General features: G+C 37.2%; 1 protein-coding gene across 1 annotated transcript in view; it reads right to left on the minus strand.

Annotated features, from left to right (window-relative positions):
- HMCN1 (hemicentin 1) overlaps nt 1-23,761 on the minus strand; it is a gene marked incomplete at its 3' end in the record, with an annotated part of 469,132 nt that overhangs the window by 146,889 nt on the left and 298,482 nt on the right. Inside the window, exons 38-44 of the mRNA XM_080699395.1 lie at nt 23,398-23,574; nt 22,502-22,653; nt 16,510-16,633; nt 11,007-11,182; nt 7,249-7,345; nt 3,644-3,766; nt 2,615-2,776 (exon numbers count right to left, since the gene is read on the minus strand). Coding sequence (XP_080555521.1) covers nt 2,615-2,776; nt 3,644-3,766; nt 7,249-7,345; nt 11,007-11,182; nt 16,510-16,633; nt 22,502-22,653; nt 23,398-23,574 — 1,011 coding nt within the window. The remainder of the gene's footprint in view (nt 1-2,614; nt 2,777-3,643; nt 3,767-7,248; nt 7,346-11,006; nt 11,183-16,509; nt 16,634-22,501; nt 22,654-23,397; nt 23,575-23,761) is intronic.

A 23,761-nucleotide genomic window follows, 5' to 3' on the forward strand; every position in this document is an offset into this window, starting at 1 on the left:
TAGAAATTGTCACCGGTCAATTATAAATAATACTATTTTTTTAAGTATTAAGAATTGAACCCAGGGGCGTTCTACCTTTGAGCCACATGCCCAGCCCTATTTTATTTTTTGCTTTTGAAACTGGGTCTTGCTAGGTTGCCGAGAGTTTTGCTACTTGCTGAGGCTAGTTTTGAAGTTGTAATCCTCTTCTTTGAGCCTCCCAAGTACTGAGATTACAGGTGCGCACAACCATGCACAGCTCAGTAGTACGTTTTTTATGTCAAAATATTAACTACTAAAGAAAGGACTCAGGACTAACAGACACGTCATTACTAAACTGGGAGGGAGAATCTTCTGTAATGTATATAAAGGTACCTAAAATAAAGCTATTGGTAGATTAAGAAAAGAAAACTATTTGTAGCTGGGCATGGTGGCACACGCTTGTAATCATAGTACTTGGGAGGCTGAGACAGGAGGATCACAGGTTCGCTGGTGGCCCACCTCAGCTACTTAGTGAGGCCCTCCACAACTTAGTGAGAACCTGTTTCAAAATAAAGAATAAAAAGTAGGGCTGGAAGTGTAACTCGGAGGTAGACTGTCCCTGGATTTAATCCCCGGTACTGCAAAAACAAAGACTAAAACAAAAACAGAAGCAGAAACAAAAAAAAAAAAATGCTATTTGCTAACTTCCTGCTTTTGAGAAATTGGACAAATATTTAAACTTATCACTAGAACTAACTCTTCCAAGGATTAATTTTAAAATAGATATGAGAGCCTCGCTTATGACCCAATGGCTATTACCAACTTCTTTTTTAGCTTCTACCTTCCACTGTAGGCGGGGTGGGGGGGATGCTGAGACTGCTTCTCAGTCTTTGAAAATTGGAATGGCCACATGAATGAACAGAGGCCCACACTATTGAGACAGTGGTTTGCTGGGGGAGATGTTCTGCTCTACTGATATAAGAAAAATCCATCTCTCCTTACTCATCTTTTTAATGATGCAAACTTAATAGCAGAACTGCATAAACCAACTTAAGACCATGGAGGAAGGAAGGAGAATCCCAGAGCTTTTGTCCAGATAGAAATAAGCTAGCGGCCAACTCTGACTTCAGTGAACAACAGTCAACCTCAGCGCTCGCTGTATATAAGAAAGTCAACTTCTACTGTTTAAGCCTTGGCTCGCCTGTTCTTCTATCACTTTGCATATTCATTTAATGATACTGACTCCAAGAGCAAATATTAGATCCACTCTCACACATATGTGTATGGAAAGAAAAGTAGACCAGTGTGCACAGTCCTGTGTTCCAGTGACAGTTCTACCACACAGAGCCATGTGATTTCGGTCAGCTACGAGTGGTTCTGAGCTTTAATTTGTTTGTGTGTGTGTATGGTACTGGGAATTGAACCCAGGGTAATTCTAGTCTGGAACCACACTCCAAGCCCATTTTATTATTATTATTTTAAAATTTTGAAATGAGGTTTCACCAGCGTTCAGTCTTGCTACACTGCTAAGGCTGTCCTTGAACCTGCACTCTTCCTTTCTCAGCCTCACAAGTACTAGTATTACAGGCATGCACCGCCATGCCCACCTACTCTGAGCTTAAATGTCTATATATATGCAAAATAGGAGTAATTCTGTTTTATGTAATAGCTCGTGGAAAGACTGAATGAGATAGTGTAAATATTTAAAGCACTCTAAAATCTAATAAAAGTTTAATATTCATTAAAATGAAATATTTTATGTATTATAAACATGCCCTATAGGTATGAGGCTGCTGTTTCCCCTTCTACTTTTCCACTATTCTGTCCCCAGAAAATTATAGTCACACTGATGTGTCTGTCATTGGTAAGCTGAAGCAGAGTAGACAGCTCTATTCTTGAATAAATAACAGCCAGAAAGAAATAATTGTCCTCTGGCTATGTTAGCATAATTTGAATTTGTGAGTCACATGATATGTAGAGCCATACTTCTCTGAATGAATCTTCAGGACATGGAGAAATATATGAAAATGAAGGATGGGAAACATGATCTATGTTTATAGCTGCACTATTCATAATTGCCAAACTACGGAACCAGTCGAGATGTCCATCCACAAATGAATGGGTTGCAATATTATGAGACACATACAGAATAAAATGCTACTCAGCCACTAAAAAGAACAAAATTATGTCATCTGTAGAGAAATGGACAGAACTGGAGAATACTATGCAAAGGGAGATTAGTCAGTCACAAAAAGTGCAAGGTTTGATGTTCTCCCTCATACGCAGAAGCTAGGGAGAAGGTGGGACCCAGGAAAGTCCACAGACAAAGGAGGAGAAGCCTTAGTGGAGGTGAGAAAGGGGACCTAGCTGAGAGAGATGAGAGGGAGGAGGAAGACTTGAAGAGGAAAACACCTCAATGGAGATGATGCACACACGCACACTTATCAAAGCCAATCACTGAGCATGGGAAGCTCATGGGAAGCTCATGGGAAGCTCATGTGAGCATGGGAAGGTGAGTTAGGGTTAGGGAACTGAGGAGGGCTCAACAGGGCTGTGTGGGTGTACACCTCGATCACCCTGAACTTCATCAAGATATATGATGACAATGCACCAATAAAATAAAAGAAAATAGTACCCAAGCTCAGTAACTTACGGTAAACTTGTAGATTGTATTCTTTCTTTGCAGTTCCGGCAACATTTGATGCCACACATGTATAGAGCCCCGCATCGGATTTTTTGGCAATTGAAATTTGTAACTGCCTGCCTCCCGATAAAATTCTAACTCGCCCCGCTGAGTCAGCCAGCACTGGAGAGCCTGCGAAGAAAACCAAGAGACAGAAGCTCAGGCAACGATGTAGATCATTTTGTATACATATTCTGATAAATACATATAGTTATTTTATTTACTTCCTACTTCAAGTACCTAATAGACTAGATCCTGCAAAATATTCTTGCCCTGGTGTGCAAAATGAAGGAGGTCTAAAGTTTAGGTGAATTAAATTATACAATCTACCTGATACTTAGTAGGCACGAATCAGAATATACTGAGAAATTAAAAATCTATTCAACTGCATAATTCAATCTTAGCATGTATTTTAAAGCTGTTGTAAATATAGCTAAAATGTTTACTGTAGCAAATAGCTTTAAAAATGTATTTTAAAGAATAAAACTATTCTAAAATCTATTTTAAAGAATAAAACACGCACATGCCTGTAATCCCAGCAACAGGACAATCAAAAGTTTAAGGCTCAGCAATTAAGCAAGACTCTCAGTAACCTAGTGAGATCTTGCTTCAAAACAAAACAAAAAAATGGGCTGGGGTTGTAGCTCAGAGGTAGAATGCCCCTGTGCTCAATCCCTAGTACCAAAAAGAAAAAATGATTACTAAATAAAAGAATAAAATAGTTATTTGAATAGTGGATTCTCATGATTATAACTGTCCATATCATATTTGATTAAAAAGCAATCAAATTGATTATTTTCTGGGAAGTAGTCAGTTTCTTTAAAAATGAAGATTTTTTAGCTAACATCATTAAAAGTAAATATAAAGCAATGTTGCTATCTAGTATTTAGCAGTAAAGTCCCAGAAATTTTTGTTTATAAAATGATATGTCTCTCAAACAAAACAAATATTCATTTATAGTTATATTTAATCTTATAAATTTAAAGAATGAAAACTAACCTTTCTTCTTCCAGATGAGATTTGGGGGTGGAATCCCACTTGATTCACATAAGAGACTAATGAGATTCCCTTCAATGACTGTAAGTTGAGACAGTTCATCAGACCCATAAATGTTTGGTGGTACTGAAAGAAAAGAAATTTTTATTTTATATAGAATTTCCCCTAACAGTTTATATGCAAAGAAAAAGTTTGTATTTGAACGATGTGAGAAAATCATTAGGGAAAGAGGCTGACATACCAACATGATATTAAAAGTCACCTCTATCACATTGGATAAACTGCTAATAACAGGGATTCCTATTTCCACATATAAAAATTTAATTTTCAGGCTATTCAGAATAGGATAAGAGAAGCTTATTTATTATAGGCACTTAGATACTGTAATGGTTTGGATTTAGATGTCTCCTAGCCCTCATGGAATCAAGGTAGCAATGTTGGAAACAGGCTTGGTTGTTAAGGAAGTGTCCTTGGAGGTATGGCCTCAGGGATCATATATCTTTCCTCCCTCTGCTTGCTCTTGCCTCCAGCTCCAGGATGTGTGAGCAGAGCTTTGTGCTCTTTCATTCTCATATTCATATTCTCTCTCTCTCTCTCTCTCTCTCTCTCTCTCTCTCTCTCTCTCTCTCTCTCTCTCTCTCTCTGTTATGCTTCCCACTCCCATCCCCTGAACTCCGCAGACCTGGCCTGACATGGACAAAACTTCTGTAATCTCCAGAACTGTGAGCAAATAAGTCTTCCTTCCTCTGAGTTGTGTGGTGAGTTGTTTTGGATTATAGCAGTGATAATGCTATCTAAGACAACAACTATAAGGGGAAAATCAACTTTTCCCCTTATCATTCAATTTTAAATATACTGTATTTTAGATGTACTATATTCTGCTTTCCACTATTAAATTGTGTGTTAAGGAGCACTACTGGCCTGCTCCTTTGTAAAGGACACCTTGTGGTTTATCTCTAATTTGTCTTCCCTACCTACATTAGGTGACATTATCATTTACCCACCTATGCACAGCTCATGATTAATTCATTGTCTATGTTTTTCTTCTGGGAACACCACTGCTCTCAGTTTCCATGACACAGTTTTTACTGAGTTTTACTCTTACATTTTTGGTTCTTCTGAATTTCTTCTTGGATTTGTGGTTGGTGTCTCTTTTTTTAAAATCTCCTTTCTTACATGGTACACTTGATAGGCACTCCATATAGTATTCTCTTGTACACATTCTTTTTCCTCTCTTTTAGGAATCTCAACTGTTTTCTAAATAGTCATGTCTCTAACTTGTGCTTTTAACTCTTATCTCTTCTCAAGTACAGGCTTGCATTTCTGACTGCATGGATAGTCCACATCTCAAATATCACATGTTGAAAATTAATTCTTTGCCTCACTTTTTAAATGGACCAACATTTTTTTCTCCTTCTTTCTTTGAAAAACTTTACTTCATAAAATTCAGTATTTTTTCCATATCGGGGAATATATGAATATTTTTCTTATTTGAAAGAAATAAGAAAGGAAGAAAAGATAAAATGATAGAAAATAAAAAGAAAAAGGATGGAAAGAGGTAGGAACAAAGATTAATGACACATTATCAATGTGTAGCAAATGAAAATCTACTAAATGGTAAATTTTACCATTTTAAAGTAATTTAAGCTGGGTATGGTAGAGCATGCCTGTAATCTCAGTACTTGGGAGGCTGAGACAGGAGGATTGCAGATTAGGTTCGAGGCCAGTCTCAGTTAACTTACTGAAACCCCATTTCAAAATAAAACATAAAATAGGGCTGGAGGTATAACTCAGTCCCTGGTACCATTAAACAAAACAGAACAACAACAATAAAATAAAAATAAATTAATCCATATAATCTGCCTCAAAATATTTTTAAATGACAATAATTTTATTAAGTTATTTTCTATACAAATGCATACTTTTGTGCCAGGCACACTGGCACACAGGGAGAATCCCAGTACTTGGGATGCTGAGACAAAAAGATCACATGTTGAGGATAAACTCAGCAAATTAGCAAGGTCCTCAGCAACCTAGTGAGAGCCTATCTCAAAATGAAAAACAATATAGAACACCTCTTGGTCAATCTCCAGCACTGCCCCAAATATGCACAGTTTAAAAAATATTGTTGTCCCTCGGGATAAAATTATACCTATCTTTCTTTTTATTTAAAAATGTGCTTTTGAAGCCAGGCGTGGTGGCACACGCTTGTAATCCCCGCGCTTGGGAGGTGGAGACAGGAGGATCGCACAGGTTCGAAGCCAGCCTTGCTGGCTTAAGAGACCCTGTTTCCAATTATATATATATATATATATATATATATATATATATATATATATATATATATATATATAGTCTGGGAGTGTAGCCCAGAGGCAGAAGGGTTTCCAGGAACCTTAGTACCACCAAAAATGTGTTTTTGAATAATTTCTATAAGTAAAAGGTAAACTTCATCTCATGACTTTAGTAATTAAAAAGTTTAAATAAGCCAGACATTGTAGTGCAGGCTTGTAATACCAGTATTGGGGAAGCTGAGACAGAAGGATTTCATGTTTGAGGACAGTCTCAGCAACCTAGCAAGGGTCTCAGAAAACTAGTGAGATCCCATTTCCAAATAAGAAATAATTGATTGGGCTGGGGGTGCTGCTTGGGGGTAGAATACCTCTGGGATCAATCCCCAGTACCAAAAAAAAAAAAATGACATTAGGTGCATGTATAAATATGCAACAGTGAATTCCACTATTATGCATAATTATAATGTACCAACACAACTTTTTAAAAAAGATGGCTTAATATGCTATAAATGACTTTAAAGCAATATGTAGTGTTAAAGTTATTATGCTCAAAATGGGAGCACTTTTGAACAATCAGGAGATAGCCACGTTTTGGTTATTCATCAGAATGACCTAATTACTAACAAATAGTAAACTTTCAATTGAGAAAGTTCTCCCCCCCCCCCAGTACTGGTGATTGAACCTAGGGATATTCTACCTCCAAGCTACATCCCAGCCCTATTTTTTTATTCTTTATTTTAAAACAGGGCCTCACTAAATTGTGGAGGGCCTCACTAAGTAGCTGGGGCTGGCCATGAACCTGAGATCATCCTGTCTCAGCCTCCCAAGTACTGAGATTACAAGAATACGCCAACACGCCCAGCTGAGAAAGACCTTTCATTAGCACAGGAGTCCCATCTTCCAACATCCATGTGTTGTCTTTTTTCTCTTTCAGACACACACAGTTCACATTCATAATTCTACCTCGTGACTGATTTTTACTTGACCAATTTACCACAGTTGCTAGAGAAGGCCCAATCATTATAAGAGTCTGGCTGTGGAAGCTAAAGGACTTGCTAGGCCGGAAAGGAGAGACATTCTACATCAGGGTTACAACGATGCTCGGGAAGTTGACCTATTTTTGTTCCTGAATTCGTTCTTTGACTGGGTACCCAACACAGTTCAGCATCTCGTAAATGCACAGATGTTGACACATTCATATATTATGGTCCATTTTAGTTACATGAGCAAGTGTCATTTTGAGAACTGACATAGTAGATAAAAGGTTAAACAGCAGCCTGCATCACTTGCTTTACAGGATCTGGCTCTACTCACCCCAAATGTTGACATTATAGTTTTTCTCAGTTTTCCCAGCAACGTTTGTTGCTTCACACGTGTAACGGCCAGTGTCTTGCAGCTGAGCGTCTTCTATCTGAAAACAAGACGAGACTTTGAGGCCGCATTGCTCTTTCACACTTGGGGGTTTTCAATGAATGTTCTTTGTGGTCTTTTAATTTTTAATTTTTATTCTGAAGATCAACACACACGTCAAAAGTGGAGAGAATGGCAAAATGAACACCTGCACGCCCATTTCTCAGAATCAACATCTACCAAGATCCGACAGTTTTTGTCTATTTCATACCTTATTTTAACTTGGTTTATGTCTTTGGTTGGAAGCCCAGAGAGGCCTTTTAAATACAATTTATATAAAATTGCCCAAAAGGCACAATTTTTGATAGTCATTTAAGGCATTAATATATACAATCTTTATAAATCCAGAAAAACTCAGTAAAATACTGCTCTTATTATTTCCATTACAAACGTATTTTACCACCCTGGGTTTGTAATATTCTTCAAGCCAAGAATTATATTTCTTTAGTCAGGATATCCTAGTATCCAGTTTGGTGCTTGGTAGGTGATTATCACTAAAAAAAAAAAAAATCTATGTTTTCACATGCAATATGCATTGATAGTAACCAAGCATCGCTCATTCATTAACTATTCAGAAGTTATTATACTAAATACTGTAGGTAGAATACATAAAAATAAATGTAACATACAGTTTCTTATTTGAATGTAACACATAGTTGAGGATATAAACATGTGAACATAAAGAACTTAATAATGAACAAGATATAAATAACAATATGAGATAATATAAGAGACAGAACAAAGAGTAGGTGACTACTCTTATTTTTGCCAGATAAGTTTGCAATCAAGGATTTCTAGAACATTTGAAACAGAGAAAAATCGCTAGAGTCACAGTGATCACTGAAAGTATTTAGCAGCTGGGCGTGGAGGTGCACATCTGTACTTCCAATATTTGAGAGGCTGAGACAAGAGGGTCACAGGTTCAAGGCCAGCCTCAGGCTTAGTGAGACTCTCAGTAACTTAGTGTGATCCTGTTTCAAAACAAAAAATAAAAAAGTGTTTGGGATGTGGATCAGGGTAGAATGGCCCTGGGTTCAATCTCAGCACCATCACAAAACAAACAACAAAACAAAACAAAAAAAAGAAGGAAGAAAGGACTTAGCATGTCCGAGGTGCACAGCAGGAATTCAATAAACTTATTAAAAATTGATATGAACATTAAAACTGGTATTATTTAGAAAACCAAATTTTATAACTGAAAGATACTTTAAATCTAACATTTTCATTTTACAAATAAGAAACCTCATAATCATTAAGAGACTTAAAATGATTCCAAGTCACATAATTAGTGGCAGACGCACTCAAATTGGGAGTCAGAGGCCCTTCAAGTCAGGAAGCACAGGCCTGCACGTGTTATATATAGGAAGAGCAAGGGGCGGGAGATGCGTAAAACAGAGAGAAGGGATTAACATATGTTGAGTGCCTAGTATGTTCCAGAGGCCAAAAAAATGCTAAGATGCTGCTATCTGATCTGGATAAGATGTGTGTGAATAATGCTAGCTAGTGCATAGGTAAGAGCGTTTCAACAGACTAGTTGGGTTTGAATACTAGAGAAGTTTTCATTCAAGGTCTCCTCCCTTCCCCTCTCAATGGAACCTGCACACCCCAGGGTACCTGGCCTTGTTCCGTAATGGAGACCAATGGCTCTGCAGGCACTGCACCATCACACAAAGAAATGCACTTCTATAGTCACTGAGATTTGTGTTCATATGATTATCACTGTCATGCTAAGATTTGGGGATTTTATTGGACACTTTCCAGAACTCTGGCCCCTTCCTTCATGCGTGGGTAGTATTTCTTCTTCCTTTTCCTTTTTCTCTTTGGTCTTTGTAGCTCAATTGGCTTATTCTTCTTTCTTTCATCAATGAACCTGGACTTTGCATCCTCATCTAGCCCCATTACTACAGAAGCTTAATTTCTTTTTCTTCTAACACACACTTCCATGCCTCTCCACTCAGCCCATGCTTCCATTCTTCTGGGTAAGCTCCTCATCTTTTTATTTCTTTGTGATTTTATTGGTGCATTACAGTCTCACATCATAATGCAAATCATGTTGACAATAACATCCATGCACATGCTCTTGGTGCCCCCCACCTCCCTCCCTCCCAATACACAGTGTCCAGATTGATGCTGGAATATATTCACATGTATACACATAGTCTATGGTAGTATTTCCATTAATGAACCTAAGTCTTCCTCCACCCCTATCCTTAGATCTCCCTGGCTATCCTGAGGTGTCCTCATCTAGAGTCTCTCTTGTACCCCAATTACTCCCTATCCTGCACATAATAAAGAAAACATATGACCTTTCACTCTCTGTGATTGGCTAATCTCAACAGTTCATTCAAAACCAGAAGCACAGTCAACAGCGTACAGAAGACATTGCAACAATCAATAAGCGGCTCGTCTTACCGTCCTGCCCACGGGCGGACGCTCCTCATCCAGTCCTTGAGCATCTTGTTTATCAGAAATAACCTTCCCCAACTGAGGGGCTCTGTGGAGTTAGTGTGTGGGGTCTGGTTCTCTGTGTGTTCAAATCTGATTTCTGGCTCTTAGTAACTGGGCAGATTACTTAGCTATCTTTTGTGTTTCTCAGTTGGTTGTTATGAGGATTTAATAAACATTTAATGGAGTTGTAAACATGCAGACTTTTTTGGCCTTGTGAATTCTAATTCCCTAGGCTGACTTTCAATGTCAGCTCTTACTTTATTCAGATTAGCCTTGTCAATATTCTTTCTCCCTTCCTTCCTTCCTTCCTTCCTTCCTTCTTTCCTTCTTTCCTTCCTTCCTTTCTCTTTCTTTCTTTCCTTTCTTCCTTTCCTTTTTTGCAGGTCTGGGGATGGAACCCAGGGGCATTCTACCTCTGAGTTACACCTCCTGCCCTATTTTTTATTCTTTTTATTATGAAACAGGGTCTCACTGAGTTGCAGAGGGCCTCACTAAGTAGCTGAGGCTGGCCGCGAACTTGTGATCCTCCTGTCTCAGCCTCCCAAGTACTGGGATTACAAGCATGCACCAAGCATGCACCACCACACCGAGCTGAATATTATTTCCAAATATTCACTTTGTAAAATTCTTTGTTCTGGTCAAAGTAGCTTACATGCCTTCCTTAATTAGGAGGTTTGTCCTATCTTAGCTGAAAAAGCTAGGTCGTCTTTCAAACCTTTCTAGACAGTCTCATCATTTGTTACCCCTTCTAAAATACACTGTTTGTACCATCCACTTGGACTCGGTTAGGATACCTACTGAACTTTTAAACTGAACTGTTAATTAAATTTTAGTTTTATGTAAAGTTGGAAAACATATGATATGTATTATCTTTTTTTGCATCTTTTTCCAGAACATTTAAAATGGGCATTTGTTTATTGGATGAATTACTAAAGACGAGGCAGTCCTTGGAATATTTCTATATGTTTTCCTGGAACCCCCCCCCCCTTTTTTTTGAGATAGCTTCTGGCTACAAATTTGGGTAGGTTATTAAATATTTAAATCTCATTAAGCATAAACTATAAAGAAATCACCAACCTATTCAAGAAAAGGAGTCCTAGAAATTTATAAGATGAAATTAGAATACTCGAACATTGACAAGGAAGTTTAATACAGTTAACACCCAAGCCAAGAGCTAAGGAATAATATGTAAAGAAATGAATCTATGGTCTTACCTTCAACACACTTCCATTTTTGGAAATACTGAGGCCTGGTTTCTTTAACAAAGGGCGGCCATCTTTTAGCCATGTCAGGGTGGGTGGGGGGACAGCATCGCTCTGACACAGTAACTCCACAGCTTGGCTAATGAGGACAGAGATGTTCTGTTCTTCTCCCATTATATTGGGTGGAACTAAGTGAAAAATGAGATGTTCCTCAGGATAAAACAGGTGAGCACACTATCTTTATTAATAACCAAGCAATATACTAAATAACCACACTGGTCTTTTTAAGATAGAGTGTCCCAAGCATTCTAACACAGCCTCTTTGTAACATTTGGTTCAGAATCAATGAATACATCACTGATTAATATATTCCTGCTGAAGAGAAATAATTCTAACTTCCCTTTCATCTCAAAACAGTCAGATACAGAAGTTCTCCCTGAGCTTGCACTTAAACTTCTAGAACTAGATGTGATGGCTTTAAGGTTTTCAAAATAATAGATCACTCGTGAAATATTTCAAAAATAACATGAATTAAAAGTAAGATGTATGCCGGGCGTGGTGGCGCACGCTTGTAATCCCTGCGCTTGGGAGGCTGAGACAGGAGGATTGTGCAGGTTCGAAGCCAGCCTCAGCTACTTAGTGAGGCTCTCAGCAACTTAGTGAGACCCTGTTTCCAAATAAAATATAAAATAGGTCTGGGAGTATAGCCCAGAGGTAGAAAACCTCTGGGTTCCACCCCCAGTACCACCAAAAAAAAAATAAAAACAAAACAAAAAAAACAACAAAAACATAAAACGGGTGACAGATGAAAACTTATGCAAAATAAAATGACGAGTTGATGAGGTTCTTGACTTGCAGCTTAGAGTTTATTTTGTTTGTTTTCCTGGTGCCTTGTCAAATTCCTATGGAATGAAGACCGTGCAGGATAAGCCGCACAATAAAGAGCCAGCGAAATCAGTGAACAGCTGTAGGACACACAATTACATAAAAGGAGGAAGTGGATTCAACTTTTAATGAGATTAAAATTAGAATTTCCTGGTTAGAATGGCTTGTCAGAAGCTGAAATGTGTTTTTGGAGAAGTTTAAAGAATCTCTTTCCCTTGGGTGTATTAAAAAGTAAACAGTAATTTATCTTAGGTGGTTTAAGGTCAGCTCTGTAGAGAATGAGAGAATGGACCCCCATTATCCATCAAGAACCCTTCCAGGTCTCTACATAAAATCAATCAGAAAAGAGAAATTAGTGCGAAGTCAGAATTGTCATAAAAAGGACACGCCAAAACAGCAGAGGAGCAGAGGAGGGTTTCCTTGGCTATTTCTGACTGAGTTTCCTAACTTTTCCGCATTGTTGGAAACTTACTCTATTTGTAGTTGTTAATTTGGGTTCTATTTTGTTTTCACAAGAAAGACTAGGTTGCGTTCAAGGTAAATGCAACTCGTTGAATCCCAAGTGTCTTTTCTAACACTTGGGTAGAAATAAGATTTTTGTGGTGAGGAATCTGGTTATAGTTTATTAGACATTGTTTCAAGCTCAATACCCAGCATTGTGGTAAGAGGACATTGATTGCAACCGACTTTGACTAGGAGCATTAGGCTTCTGTAACCACAAGGCTTCTCTGCTACCATGTGAGCTTCAGGAAGAAATGATTATAACCAAAGGATACATTCATGTTCTGTTTTTGGGAGCAGGACTTTTACTAAGCCCAAAGTGAATGGCTGGAATACACTAGTGAGTCATTTATGCAGAGATGTATGATGCCTGTGTGTGTGTGTGTGTGTGTGTGTGTGTGTGTGTGTGTGTGTGTGACTGGGGATTGAAACCAGAATCATTCAAACTCTGAGCAACATCTTGGGCCCTATTTAATTTGTTTATTTTTGAAATAGTGTCTTACTAACTTGTGGACATCCTTGCTAAGTTGCTGAGGTTGGCTGCAAACCTGCAATCCTCCTGTCTCAGCCTCCCAAGTACCAGGACTACAAGCATGAACCTCTACACGCAGCTCTTCTGCTGAATTTAATAGCATACAACAGATATCCAACCATCACTAAGGTGACAGTAATTATTCTATGGGGACTAGTAAACAATGAGATTGTTTTCAACATGCTAGATAAAAGGCATGTGACTATTCTATTAGCATCACTTTCTAAGACATCATGAAAATAGATATATTCACAAGCCTCCAAGCAGGAACCCCCTGATAGAATAGCCAGTTTCACAGCCTAGAAATAATTGTGCATAAATTTTTGCCTTATTAGATAAAAAAGTACCATAGCTCTGTAAAAATGTTTATCTTAGGTTATTTGTATACACGAAAGCATTATTTCCTTATGACTGTTTGTAGAAGTGAAAGTCAGAATCAATCCAAGCATGAAGAATGGTAATTTATTTCCAAATATTGTTCATTTGATTACTATTCTGTGCAGAAATAAGCTGAATCAAATTCAAAGTGAAAACAGATCTTTAAAACTGAGAGAAAAACTTTAAAAAATAGAGTATTTTTTAAGAAACATAAATTAGCCAGTTGTGGTGGTACATGCCTGGAATCCTACTACTTGGGAGGCTGAAACAGGAGGACTGCAGGTTTGTGTCCAGCCTCAGAAACCTAGTGAGACCCTCTGCAACTTAGTGAGACCCTGTTTTCAAATAAAAATAAAATAGCCCTGAGGGTATAGTTCAGAGGTAGAATGCCCCTGAGTTCAATCTGCAGTAACACACACACACACACACACACACACACACACACACGCAGAAAGAAACATAATGTGAATCTAATTAATAATTGGGCATACATTTTACTGAAACACATTTATTTTCCCCATTTCTTATTTCCAACATTTTGTTTAGTCTGAGAAGAGAACAAGGTTCTATTCTTTAGATCTTCAGCTTCCTTAGATACTTTTACTATTTTGCTTTGTGGCTATGTTACTAAGGAAAGGATAAGTTTTAGGCTTGTTTCTCAGTCTATATATTATACCTGTTAAATTTCCTTATCGAACATGCTAAAGATTATGAACTCTCTAAGAAAGTTCTCTGAAATTAAGTTCAAAGATAAGGTACTACCAGAATACAAATCTTTTAAAAACTCATTTCTTTCTTTTCTTTTCTTTTCTTTTTTGCGGTACTGGGGCATTCTACCTCCAAACTACAACCCCAGTTCTATTTTTTATACATTATTTTTGAAACAGTGTCTCACTGAGTTGCAAAGGGCTTCAATAAGTAGTAGCTAAGGCTGTCCATGAACCGCAATCCTCCTGTCTCAGCCTCCCAAGTGCTGGGATTACAAGCATGAGCCGCCATGCCCAGCTAAAAACTCATTTCTCTTGTTTCAGTGTCTTCAAATTTATAGCAGAGAGAAGAACTTTGAAGAAACTACCCTTGTGATTATAGGAAAAGACATTTTACTCATGGAGTTTTCCTCCTACTATCTCCGTAATCTATAATGTAAATCTGAAGAGAATTTATCTCTGGGGGTTAACATTCACTAGACACCAAGTATATATAAGATCACTGAGGATATTAATAGGAATATACTTCATGGGAATAATACATGATTGGAGCACAAATTGGAAACTAATTTCAGATTAAGAAACTTTTAACTTGTACTTTTTCAGTAGTTGGCTAAATATATATACATTATATATACATATATACATATACATATATATATATATATATGATAAACTTATACACACATCCTAAAACATATATACACATCAATTAGTCATTTGGCTTTTACACCAGAGGACAGATCCCAATTTTCAACTTAAAGAGATGGGATGAAAGTACTCTAGAAAATGACCAAAAGTTAACTCTTGGCAAACACCAGCTCTTCACTGTCTCCCAGGCCCACACTGGCCACTGCAGAAATGAAAGGAGTTGAACCCAGATTTTCACTGTTGAGTACTACTCACTACTGCTGTCACATTTCTTCTCGCTTGCTAATGACCAAAGAAGCTTTTATGTCACATTCTTAGATCGAAAATTTTTATTTTACAGTATTTTTAAAAGTCAGTTTTCCATCTTTTTAGAAAGCATAATGGTGACCCTATTCAACAAAAGAAGTAAAATCTCTGGGGTTGGGCATTATAGAGTTGTTTCTGAGACAGCAGCAAATCTGAGGGTTGGAGGTGGGTCCATGTCAATTGTAGCAATAATAGAAAAGAAATAGGGGGAAGAGGAGAAAAGGAGAAAAGGAGTATGCACCAGCCTTGGGGGTATAAAGATGCCAATTGTAACTTTTTTTCTTTTTAGTATTTAGTGTATGGCACTGATGTTGGAACAAGAGTTTTCTTACTAAAAATGTATATGACTTAATATATTTTATTTGTGATCATCCCATTTACTTTCTTTTTTTGAGTTTTATATTTTAATACATTCATAAATTTATAAATGACAAGTTTCTTTTCTATAAACATACTCCTTACAATATTATGACATTTAGGAACACAGCATTCATTAAGGTGATGACAATAAGACAAATGTAGAAATATACAATGTAATTTTCATAAAATACTTAAGTTGTTGGGAAACAATTTTGATGCCTTGGAGATGTTGAAACAAATATTATCTAAATATAAAAGCTGATCAAAGGAGTCCCATTTACTTTCATCAGAATTTAAAGAGAAGCCAACATGGTCCATAAAATTTTCAGGTAAAATAATAATAATAATAATAATAATAATAATAATAATTAATAACAACAACAACAACATGTTTCTAATATGAGTGAATTATTTGAAAGTAGAAATTATTTGGAGGTAGAACTTAAAGAGAAGGCCCCAATTAGGCAGATATCTTACAAGAGGCCAAGGGAGAAAAAATTTCATTATTTCATGAATGAAGAAATATAATGTAAATAAGACATAGAATAAAGTCAAAAGAAAATCTCAATGTAAAGATATACCAAGATGTGCAGTGATGAGCGTAATCAGTAAATGGAGGCCACCGAGGCCCCAGCTTTGCTCTGGGAGAGTTTTGCTTTAATGGAGCCAGAGATTCTATATCATATGGCTACACTGTAGGTAGAAAAAAAAACAACCTGCGTTCTATCTAAATTTATGTCAAGTTTAACTTTTGTTCCTCAAATAACCTTGATTTGTAGGCATAGTGTTGATCACAAAATACACTGATTGGAGATATAATTAAAAGTAACAAAATTATGGCTTTGAAGAGTAGAATGAAGAAAGCTACTTGAAAAGATATTTGCTTTGGTGAGAAGATTGTGTCTCCCAAATTTGAGCTGATACTGCTAGTCATGTTCTCCAGAGTACTCTGTAAAACCAACACTCTAGGGGCTAGATATATGCAATTTAACATCTTAGAACTTTAAAAGGGATAAATCAGTGTCAAATATAAAGCTAAAAGAAAACCTGATTTGCACTGATCTATAATATTCACATATTCTAATATTCCTTTGTTCATTGTCCTTTATTGTGAACAACTCCCCTCAACTTCCTTAGGATCTTAGGAGCCAAATATATGTGTATTAGAACAGAAATAATCACCAGCGTGTCTCACCGTAGACTCTGAGGTCAATGTCCCTCTGTTTCTCCCCAGCAGCGTTGACGGCCACACAGGTGTATCTCCCCGTATCACTTATTTGTGCACTGGTCAATGCTAAGATGCGACCCCCAGAAAGAACCTGGCAATGAAGAGAAAGGCACGTAACCAACATATAACATGAGAAGAGCAGGCGGGCTTTGCCTCCTATTTGCTGAGTCTATCAGTTACCATTTGTGTCTAGGAGAATATTTTCTTTCACTTGGACATTTTAAAGTGAGCAACTATCATATTATTCTATTATCCTCCTTTTCATCTACTCGGAGGAGAATGTGGGAAACTAGAACAAAACCTGGGAATAACAATTGAAAGCAGGTGTCTATATATGATATAATAATTTAATTCCAGGAGAAAGTGGGAGAGGAGAAAAGAGGAGGGAGAGGGAGAGATAGATAGAGAGAGAGACAGAGAGAGGGGGCATGCAACAGAGGGATAAAGAGGAGAAGTGGAATAAGAAGAGCTAATTCTCCTACTTTTTTTTAAAGCATACAGGTAAGAAGTTATGATCAACAACAAAGTAGTAGCTAAGTTAATGAGCCGCACTTATTGATTTTTAGCCAATAGACGCAGTGGTTCCTGTCAATATTGACTTTAACTCTGGATTCCAAATTTTTTTTAATTTTTTTATTGGTGCATTATATTCATACAACTTATTGGGGTAAAAAACTTGTGTGTACAAACATGTACTCATCGCTGATTTAACCCCTACCCAAATCTCACCCCATTCCCTCCCTGTCCCTCCCTCCCTTGCTTGGCTTAGTGATTGACTTCGATATGTTTAAGTACATTGTGAGCTTTAGAGATTTCCCTCTTCCCCCCTCATTTCTCCTCCTTTAGGTTGTCTTGTTTGCTCCTCTTTTCTCCCTAACTCTCACATATTAGGGAAAGCATCTGATTTCTTATTTTTTGTGCCTGACTAATGTCACTTAGCATTATGTCCTCCAGTTCCATCCATTTCCCTGAAAATGATGTAATTGAGTTTTTTTTATGGCTGAGTAAAATTCCATTGTGTACATATCCCACAGTTTTGTAATCCATTCATCTGTTGATGGATATCTTGGCTGGTTCCATAGTTTGGCTATGGTGAATTGTGCAGCTATGAACATAGATACACATGCCTTAGTTTGGTAGTTTGGTTTCTTTTCTTTTGGGTAGATACCCAACAGTGGTATTGCTGGATCAAATGGTAGATTTGTTCCCATTCTTCTGAGGATTCTCCATACTGTTTTCCAAAGTGGTTGCACTAATTTGCAATCCCACCAACAATGTCTTAGAGTTCCCACTTCTCCACATCCTCGCCAGCATCTGTTGTTGTTTGTGTTTTGAATGATGGCCATTCTAGTTGGAGTTAGGTGAAATCTCAGGGTAGTTTTGATTTGCATCTCTCTGATTGCCAGTGATGTTGAGCAATTTTTCATGCATTTATTGGCCATTTGAATATCTTCTTTTGTGAAGTGTCTATTTAGTTCATTTGCCCATTTTGTTATTGGATGCTTTGTTTTCTTAGTGTTGAGTTTCTTGAGTTCTCTGTATATTCTAGATATTAGTCCTCTATTGGTGGTGTAGGTGGCAAAAATCTTCTCCCATTCTATTGGCTCTCGATTGAGATTCTTGATAGTTTCCTTTGCTGAATAGAAGCTCTTCAGTTTCATGCAATCCCATGTATTGATTCTCCTTTTAATTTGTTGTGCCTTTGGGGTCTTGTTGAGGAAATGTTTGTCTGTGCCTATGTGTTGTAGTGTTGGATCTATGCCCTCTTCAAGGAGCTTCAAAGTCTCTGGTTTAATTTCCAAGTCTTTGATCCATCGTGAGTTGACTTTTGTACAGGGTGAAAAAGTGGGATTAACATCCAATTTTCTGCATATGGTTAACCCGTTTTGCCAACACCATTTGTTGAAGAGGCTATCTTTTTTCCAGTGTATGTTTTTGGCCTCTTTGTCAAAAATCAATTGGCTGAAAGTGTGTGGACTTGTTTCTGGGTCTTCTATTCTGCTCCATTGGTCTATATATCTGTTCTTTTGCCAGGACCACGCTGTTTTTATTACAATGGCTTTGTAGTATAGTTTAAAGTCAGGTATTGTGATTCCTCCTGCGTGGTTTTTGTTGTTGAGAACTACCTTGGCTATTCTGGGCTTTTTGTTATTCCAGATAAATTTAAGGACTGATTTTTCTATGTCTGTGAGGAATGATCTTGGTAGTTTAATGGGCATTACATTAAATCTGTAGATCACTTTTGGGAGGATGGATGATTCCAAATTTTGAAAGATTAGATTTTCAAATTTAAAAAAACTATGATGAAATAGAAAGTTAAGAAAATGAAATTATCCATTAGGCAAAATACTATGTGACTTAAAAGTAGATGCAGACCAATCTCAGGGATGTTTTGGGTTTGTTTCCAGAACACAGCAATAAATAAATATTGTAATAAAACAAGTCATACAAAAGTTTTGGTCATGTCTACATTGTTCTATGATCTATTAAATGTGTAATAGCATTAAGTTTAAAAAACAATGCATATATCTTAATTAAAATTGAAAAGAGCCAAAGCAATTCTCAGCAATAAGAATCACACAGGAGGCATCACAATCCCAGACTTCAAATTATACTATAGAGCAATAGTAGTAAAAACAGCATGGTACTGGCACAGTAACAGGTATACCGACCAGTGGAACAGAATAGAAGACACAGAAACAAATCCACACACCTACTGTCAATTAATCTTTGACAAAGGGGCCAAACTCATACGCTGGAGAAAAGACAGCCTTTTCACCAAATGGTGCTGGGGAAACTAGCTTTCCATTTGTAGAAAGATGGAATTAAATCCTTACCTTTCACCATGCACAGGAATCAACTCGAAATTGATTAAAGACTTAGAAAGTAGACCAGAAACTATGAAGTTATTAGAGGAGGGCATAGGCTCAACACTACAACATATAGGCACAGGCAGTAACTTTCTCAACAAAACCTCCAAAGCTCAGGAAATTAAAGTAAGAATTAACAAGTGGGATGGCATCAAACTAAAAAGTTTCTTCTCATCAAAGGAAACCATCAGGAACCTAAAGAGGAAGCCTACAGGGCCGGGCGTGGTGGCGCACGCTTGTAATCCCCATGCTTGGGAAGTGGAGACAGGAGGATCGCGCAGGTTCGAAGCCAGCCGCGCTGGCTTAAGAGACCCTGTTTCCAAATAGAAATATAAAAAATAGGTGTCTGGGTGTATAACCCGGAGGTAGAAGGGTTACCAGGAACCCCAGTACCACCAAAAAAAAAAAAAAAAAAAAGGAAGCCTACAGAATGGGAGAAGATCTTTACCAGCCACCACTCCAATAGGGGGCTAATATCTGGAATTTACAAAGAGCTCAAAAGACTCTACACTAGCAAAACAAACAACCCAATCAAGAAATGGGCAATTGAGTTGAATAGACACTTTACAAAAGAAGAGATACAAATGGCCAATAGACACATGAAAAGATGTTCTACATCATTAGCCATCAGGGAGATGCAAATCAAAACTACGCTGAGATTCCATGTAACCCCAGTCAGATTGGCAAGCATAAAGAAATCAAATAACAACAAATGCTGGCAAGGATGTGGGGAAAGAGGAACTCTTTTACACTGTTGATGGGAGTGCAAACTAGTTCAGCCACTATGGAGATCTGTGTGGAGATTCCTTAGAAAACTGGGAATAGATCCACCATATGATCCAGCTTTACCACTCCTAGGTATTTTTCCAAAGGGGTTGAAATCAGAGAACTACAGCAACATATGCATACCTATGTTCATAGCAGCACAATTCGTAATAGCCAAAATATGGAAACAACCTAGGTCCCCATCAACAGATGAATGGTTTGCAAAATTATGGGAAATACACACGATGGCATTCTATTCAGCTATAAAGAAGAACAAAATCATGTCATTTGTAAGAAGATGGAAAGTCCTGGAGAGCATTATGTTAAGTGAGACCAGCCAAACACAGAAAGAGAAGGGACATATGTTTCCTCTAATATGCCCAAACTAGGGAGCACTGGGGATAACAGAGGAACTCCAGATAATGGAAGGGAAATCTCAGCAAAGTCTGAATGGAAAGATAGGAAAGGAAGAGGCCGAACTTGATTAATGAGGGGCTACTTCCAAATATGTGTAAAAGTATGAATATAGCATGGTTACCCTGGGTATTCATTGTTGGGAGGGGGAGAGGAAAATGGAGGGGGGAAGAGGGCACCAACTATAGTTTAAATGTATACCATTTACTTTCAATAAAAATAAATTTAAAAATTCTATTACACTATTTTCAAGCTCACTGATTTTTTTCCTTTTTCATCTTCAATCTACTGTTGAACTCATTCAGTGAGAGATTTTTTTTTTTTCTTTGAAACTGAGCTATACCCCCAACTATTTAAAAATTTTATTGTGAAATAAAGTATCTCTAAGTTACTGTATACTGGCCTTGAACCTATGATGTTTCTGTCTCACCTTCCATGTACTGTGGTTACAGGTTTGCTAGACAAACAGCTGTGAACCATTCTGCTAGGCTCCATGTTTTTATTCCACTTAATGTCTTTTTAATTGTTCAAATTCAACTTGGCTCCTTTTGCATCTGTTTCTTTGAAAAGATATTCTATTTTCCCTCTACTCAAAATATTTTACTAATTTAATTCTTATGTTTTATGCTTAACAATATCTCTTAGATAACTGTACTTTCTGAATCATCCTCATGATGGCCTCTTTGTTTTTTCTTTAATATCATGACTATAATTTCTTTGTGTAATGCATATTTTCTGTTATAGTCTAAACATTTTGCATGCTATACTATGGGATAGTAGATTCAATTTAAATCTGTTTTTTTTTTACCAGGGATTTGCTATATTTTAGTGTACAAGTTCTCACATACTTTTTTTGGGCTGCATCCCAATGACAATTTAATAACCAGAACCCTTGTAATGCTGAAAAAACAAAAAACTTTGTCACTAAAAATTGCCAATAACCTTTTGTGCTGTTGAAAACATTGGTGCTGATCAACTTGTTAAATAGAGGGTTGATACAAACTTTAAGTCTGTATAAGTCTGTATATCTTCAAAGGATGATAAATTGAAGATGATAAAGCAAAGACTGCCCACATATGTGCTTCTGTATTTTTAACACACTTAAAGTTTCTTTTTCTAGGACTCAAATTTCATTTCTCATGATGTTTCCATTATAATTTTTCTAACATTATTCTTTGATGTTTCTAATAGAAGTTTACATGCTTAATGTGTTTCCTGGACTCATTATTTCCAGACATTCAAATATAAATCCTATCCAAAAATGTCTGGTTTTATTGTTGATGGACATACATTTTGGAAGAAGGAGAAAGTGGGGGCAGATAGAAAAGAAGAGGCATCTGAAGCAAATATATAAAATATAACACTTATTTATGCGCCAAGTGAACTCTCAGAAATACAGGGGTGTTGACAAATTGTTTAGAAATCAAAATTGAGTGTCTATGGTGTTTATGGGTGATTATGTATTTTTTTCTTTTTTTTCTTTTGAAACTTGGGGTGGAACCCAGAGGCATTCTACCTCTGAGCTACACTCCCAGCCCTATTTTTTTAACAAATTTTTTATTGAACATAAATAGTATATATTTACACTATATTTGGTGCCCTCTCCCCCCCACCGCCCCTGTTTTTCCTTTCCCCCTCCCACCAATGGTTGTCCAGGTTAACCATGTCTTAGCCCTATTTTTATTCTTTATTTTGAAACAGGTTCTCACTGAGTTGCAAAGGGCCTCACTAAGTAGTTGAGGCTGGCTGCGAACTGTGATCCTCCTGTCTCAGCCTCCCGAATGCTGGGTTTTTTTAAAAATACCATTTGCTAATCCTTGCTTCCCAAATCTCTTCAACAGCTTTACCTGCTTGTACTTCTCACTGAATAACTGGGTGAACGATTTCACCAAAGAAATGGAAAAGGATACCTGTATTCCATTAGCAAAACTAGAGACAGGGCTTCCATCTTTCAACCAGGTGAGACTTGGGGCAGGGATACCTCTGGCTTCACATTCTAATCTCACCAGATTATTAACCACCACGGCCACCATGTTATTGCTGCCCAAAATTGATGGAGGGACTACAAAAGTAAGATAAAAGTATGTTAGCACCACAGTATATCTTATCTCAAAATAAAAAAAAAACATGAATAATATGCACAATATTGTGTTTTTACAGGCGGCTTTTGTTTGTTTTTGGTAAATTCTTTTCCATCTGTTATGTGAGATATAATCACAGCCATCCTGTGAGGAAAGGAGGGGAAGTTTCAATATCTCCATCTTACAGATGAAGAAAAGGAGGGAGTTTTAGTATTTTGTTTAAAAAACATGTTTTTCTGTTTTCAGTGTCAGAATAGATTTTTTATTTCTTAATTTCCAGGCGTGTGTGTGTGTGTGTGTGTGTGTGTGTGTGTGTGTGGACCTGTGCATACTTTTTCATGACACCAACTATATTATGCTAACAGACAACTCCATCTGAAAAGTCTTTGTAGAGATAATAACATGGAAATACTTCTATAACTATTGTCTATGATTTCTGTTAGCATGTGTATTGAAAGGCAGGGTTATTGTTGTTAGCTGATAAAATAATCAATAACTATTTCAACAGCTCATCTAAAGCACACTTAAGTTCAGCAGAATGTAAAAGCTGAGCTTTTCAATAGGAATCAGGAATAAGAACATTTATTAGATGTACAATGTTGGGCCCTTAAAAGAAGAAGACCAATACGAACTCCATTACATATCTGCACTACAATTTTATTAAAATAGTTAAATACTTGGCATGCCTCTTACCCCAGGATGAGTCTAGAAAAGGTAGCACGTACCATGAACTTGCAGACTATAAAATAACTCAGTAGCTCCAGCGGAGTTCATGGCCACACATTTGTACAAGCCAGCATCCGAGATCTGGGCGCTTTCGATATCAATGATCTGCCCTCTGTTCACGAAAGTAACGCTGGTAGAACCTGAGAGGGGACGGCTATCTTTGTACCAAGTAATAACTGAAAGGTGAAGAGAGAAAAAGATATATGTAAATTGTTTTTTTTCTATCAAAATTCAATATTCTAAGTTGGGTTTCAACTAAAATAGTCACACTTGATTCACTCTTAAGCTTATTGTTTGAATTTGCTCTACTTAAACATTTCTTGAGGGTTGGTTTTAGGAGAATATAATCCTATGAAAAGCACC

The sequence above is a fragment of the Muscardinus avellanarius genome (assembly GCF_963383645.1).
Source record: "Muscardinus avellanarius genome assembly, chromosome: 7".
Classification (NCBI taxonomy): Eukaryota; Metazoa; Chordata; class Mammalia; order Rodentia; family Gliridae; genus Muscardinus; species Muscardinus avellanarius.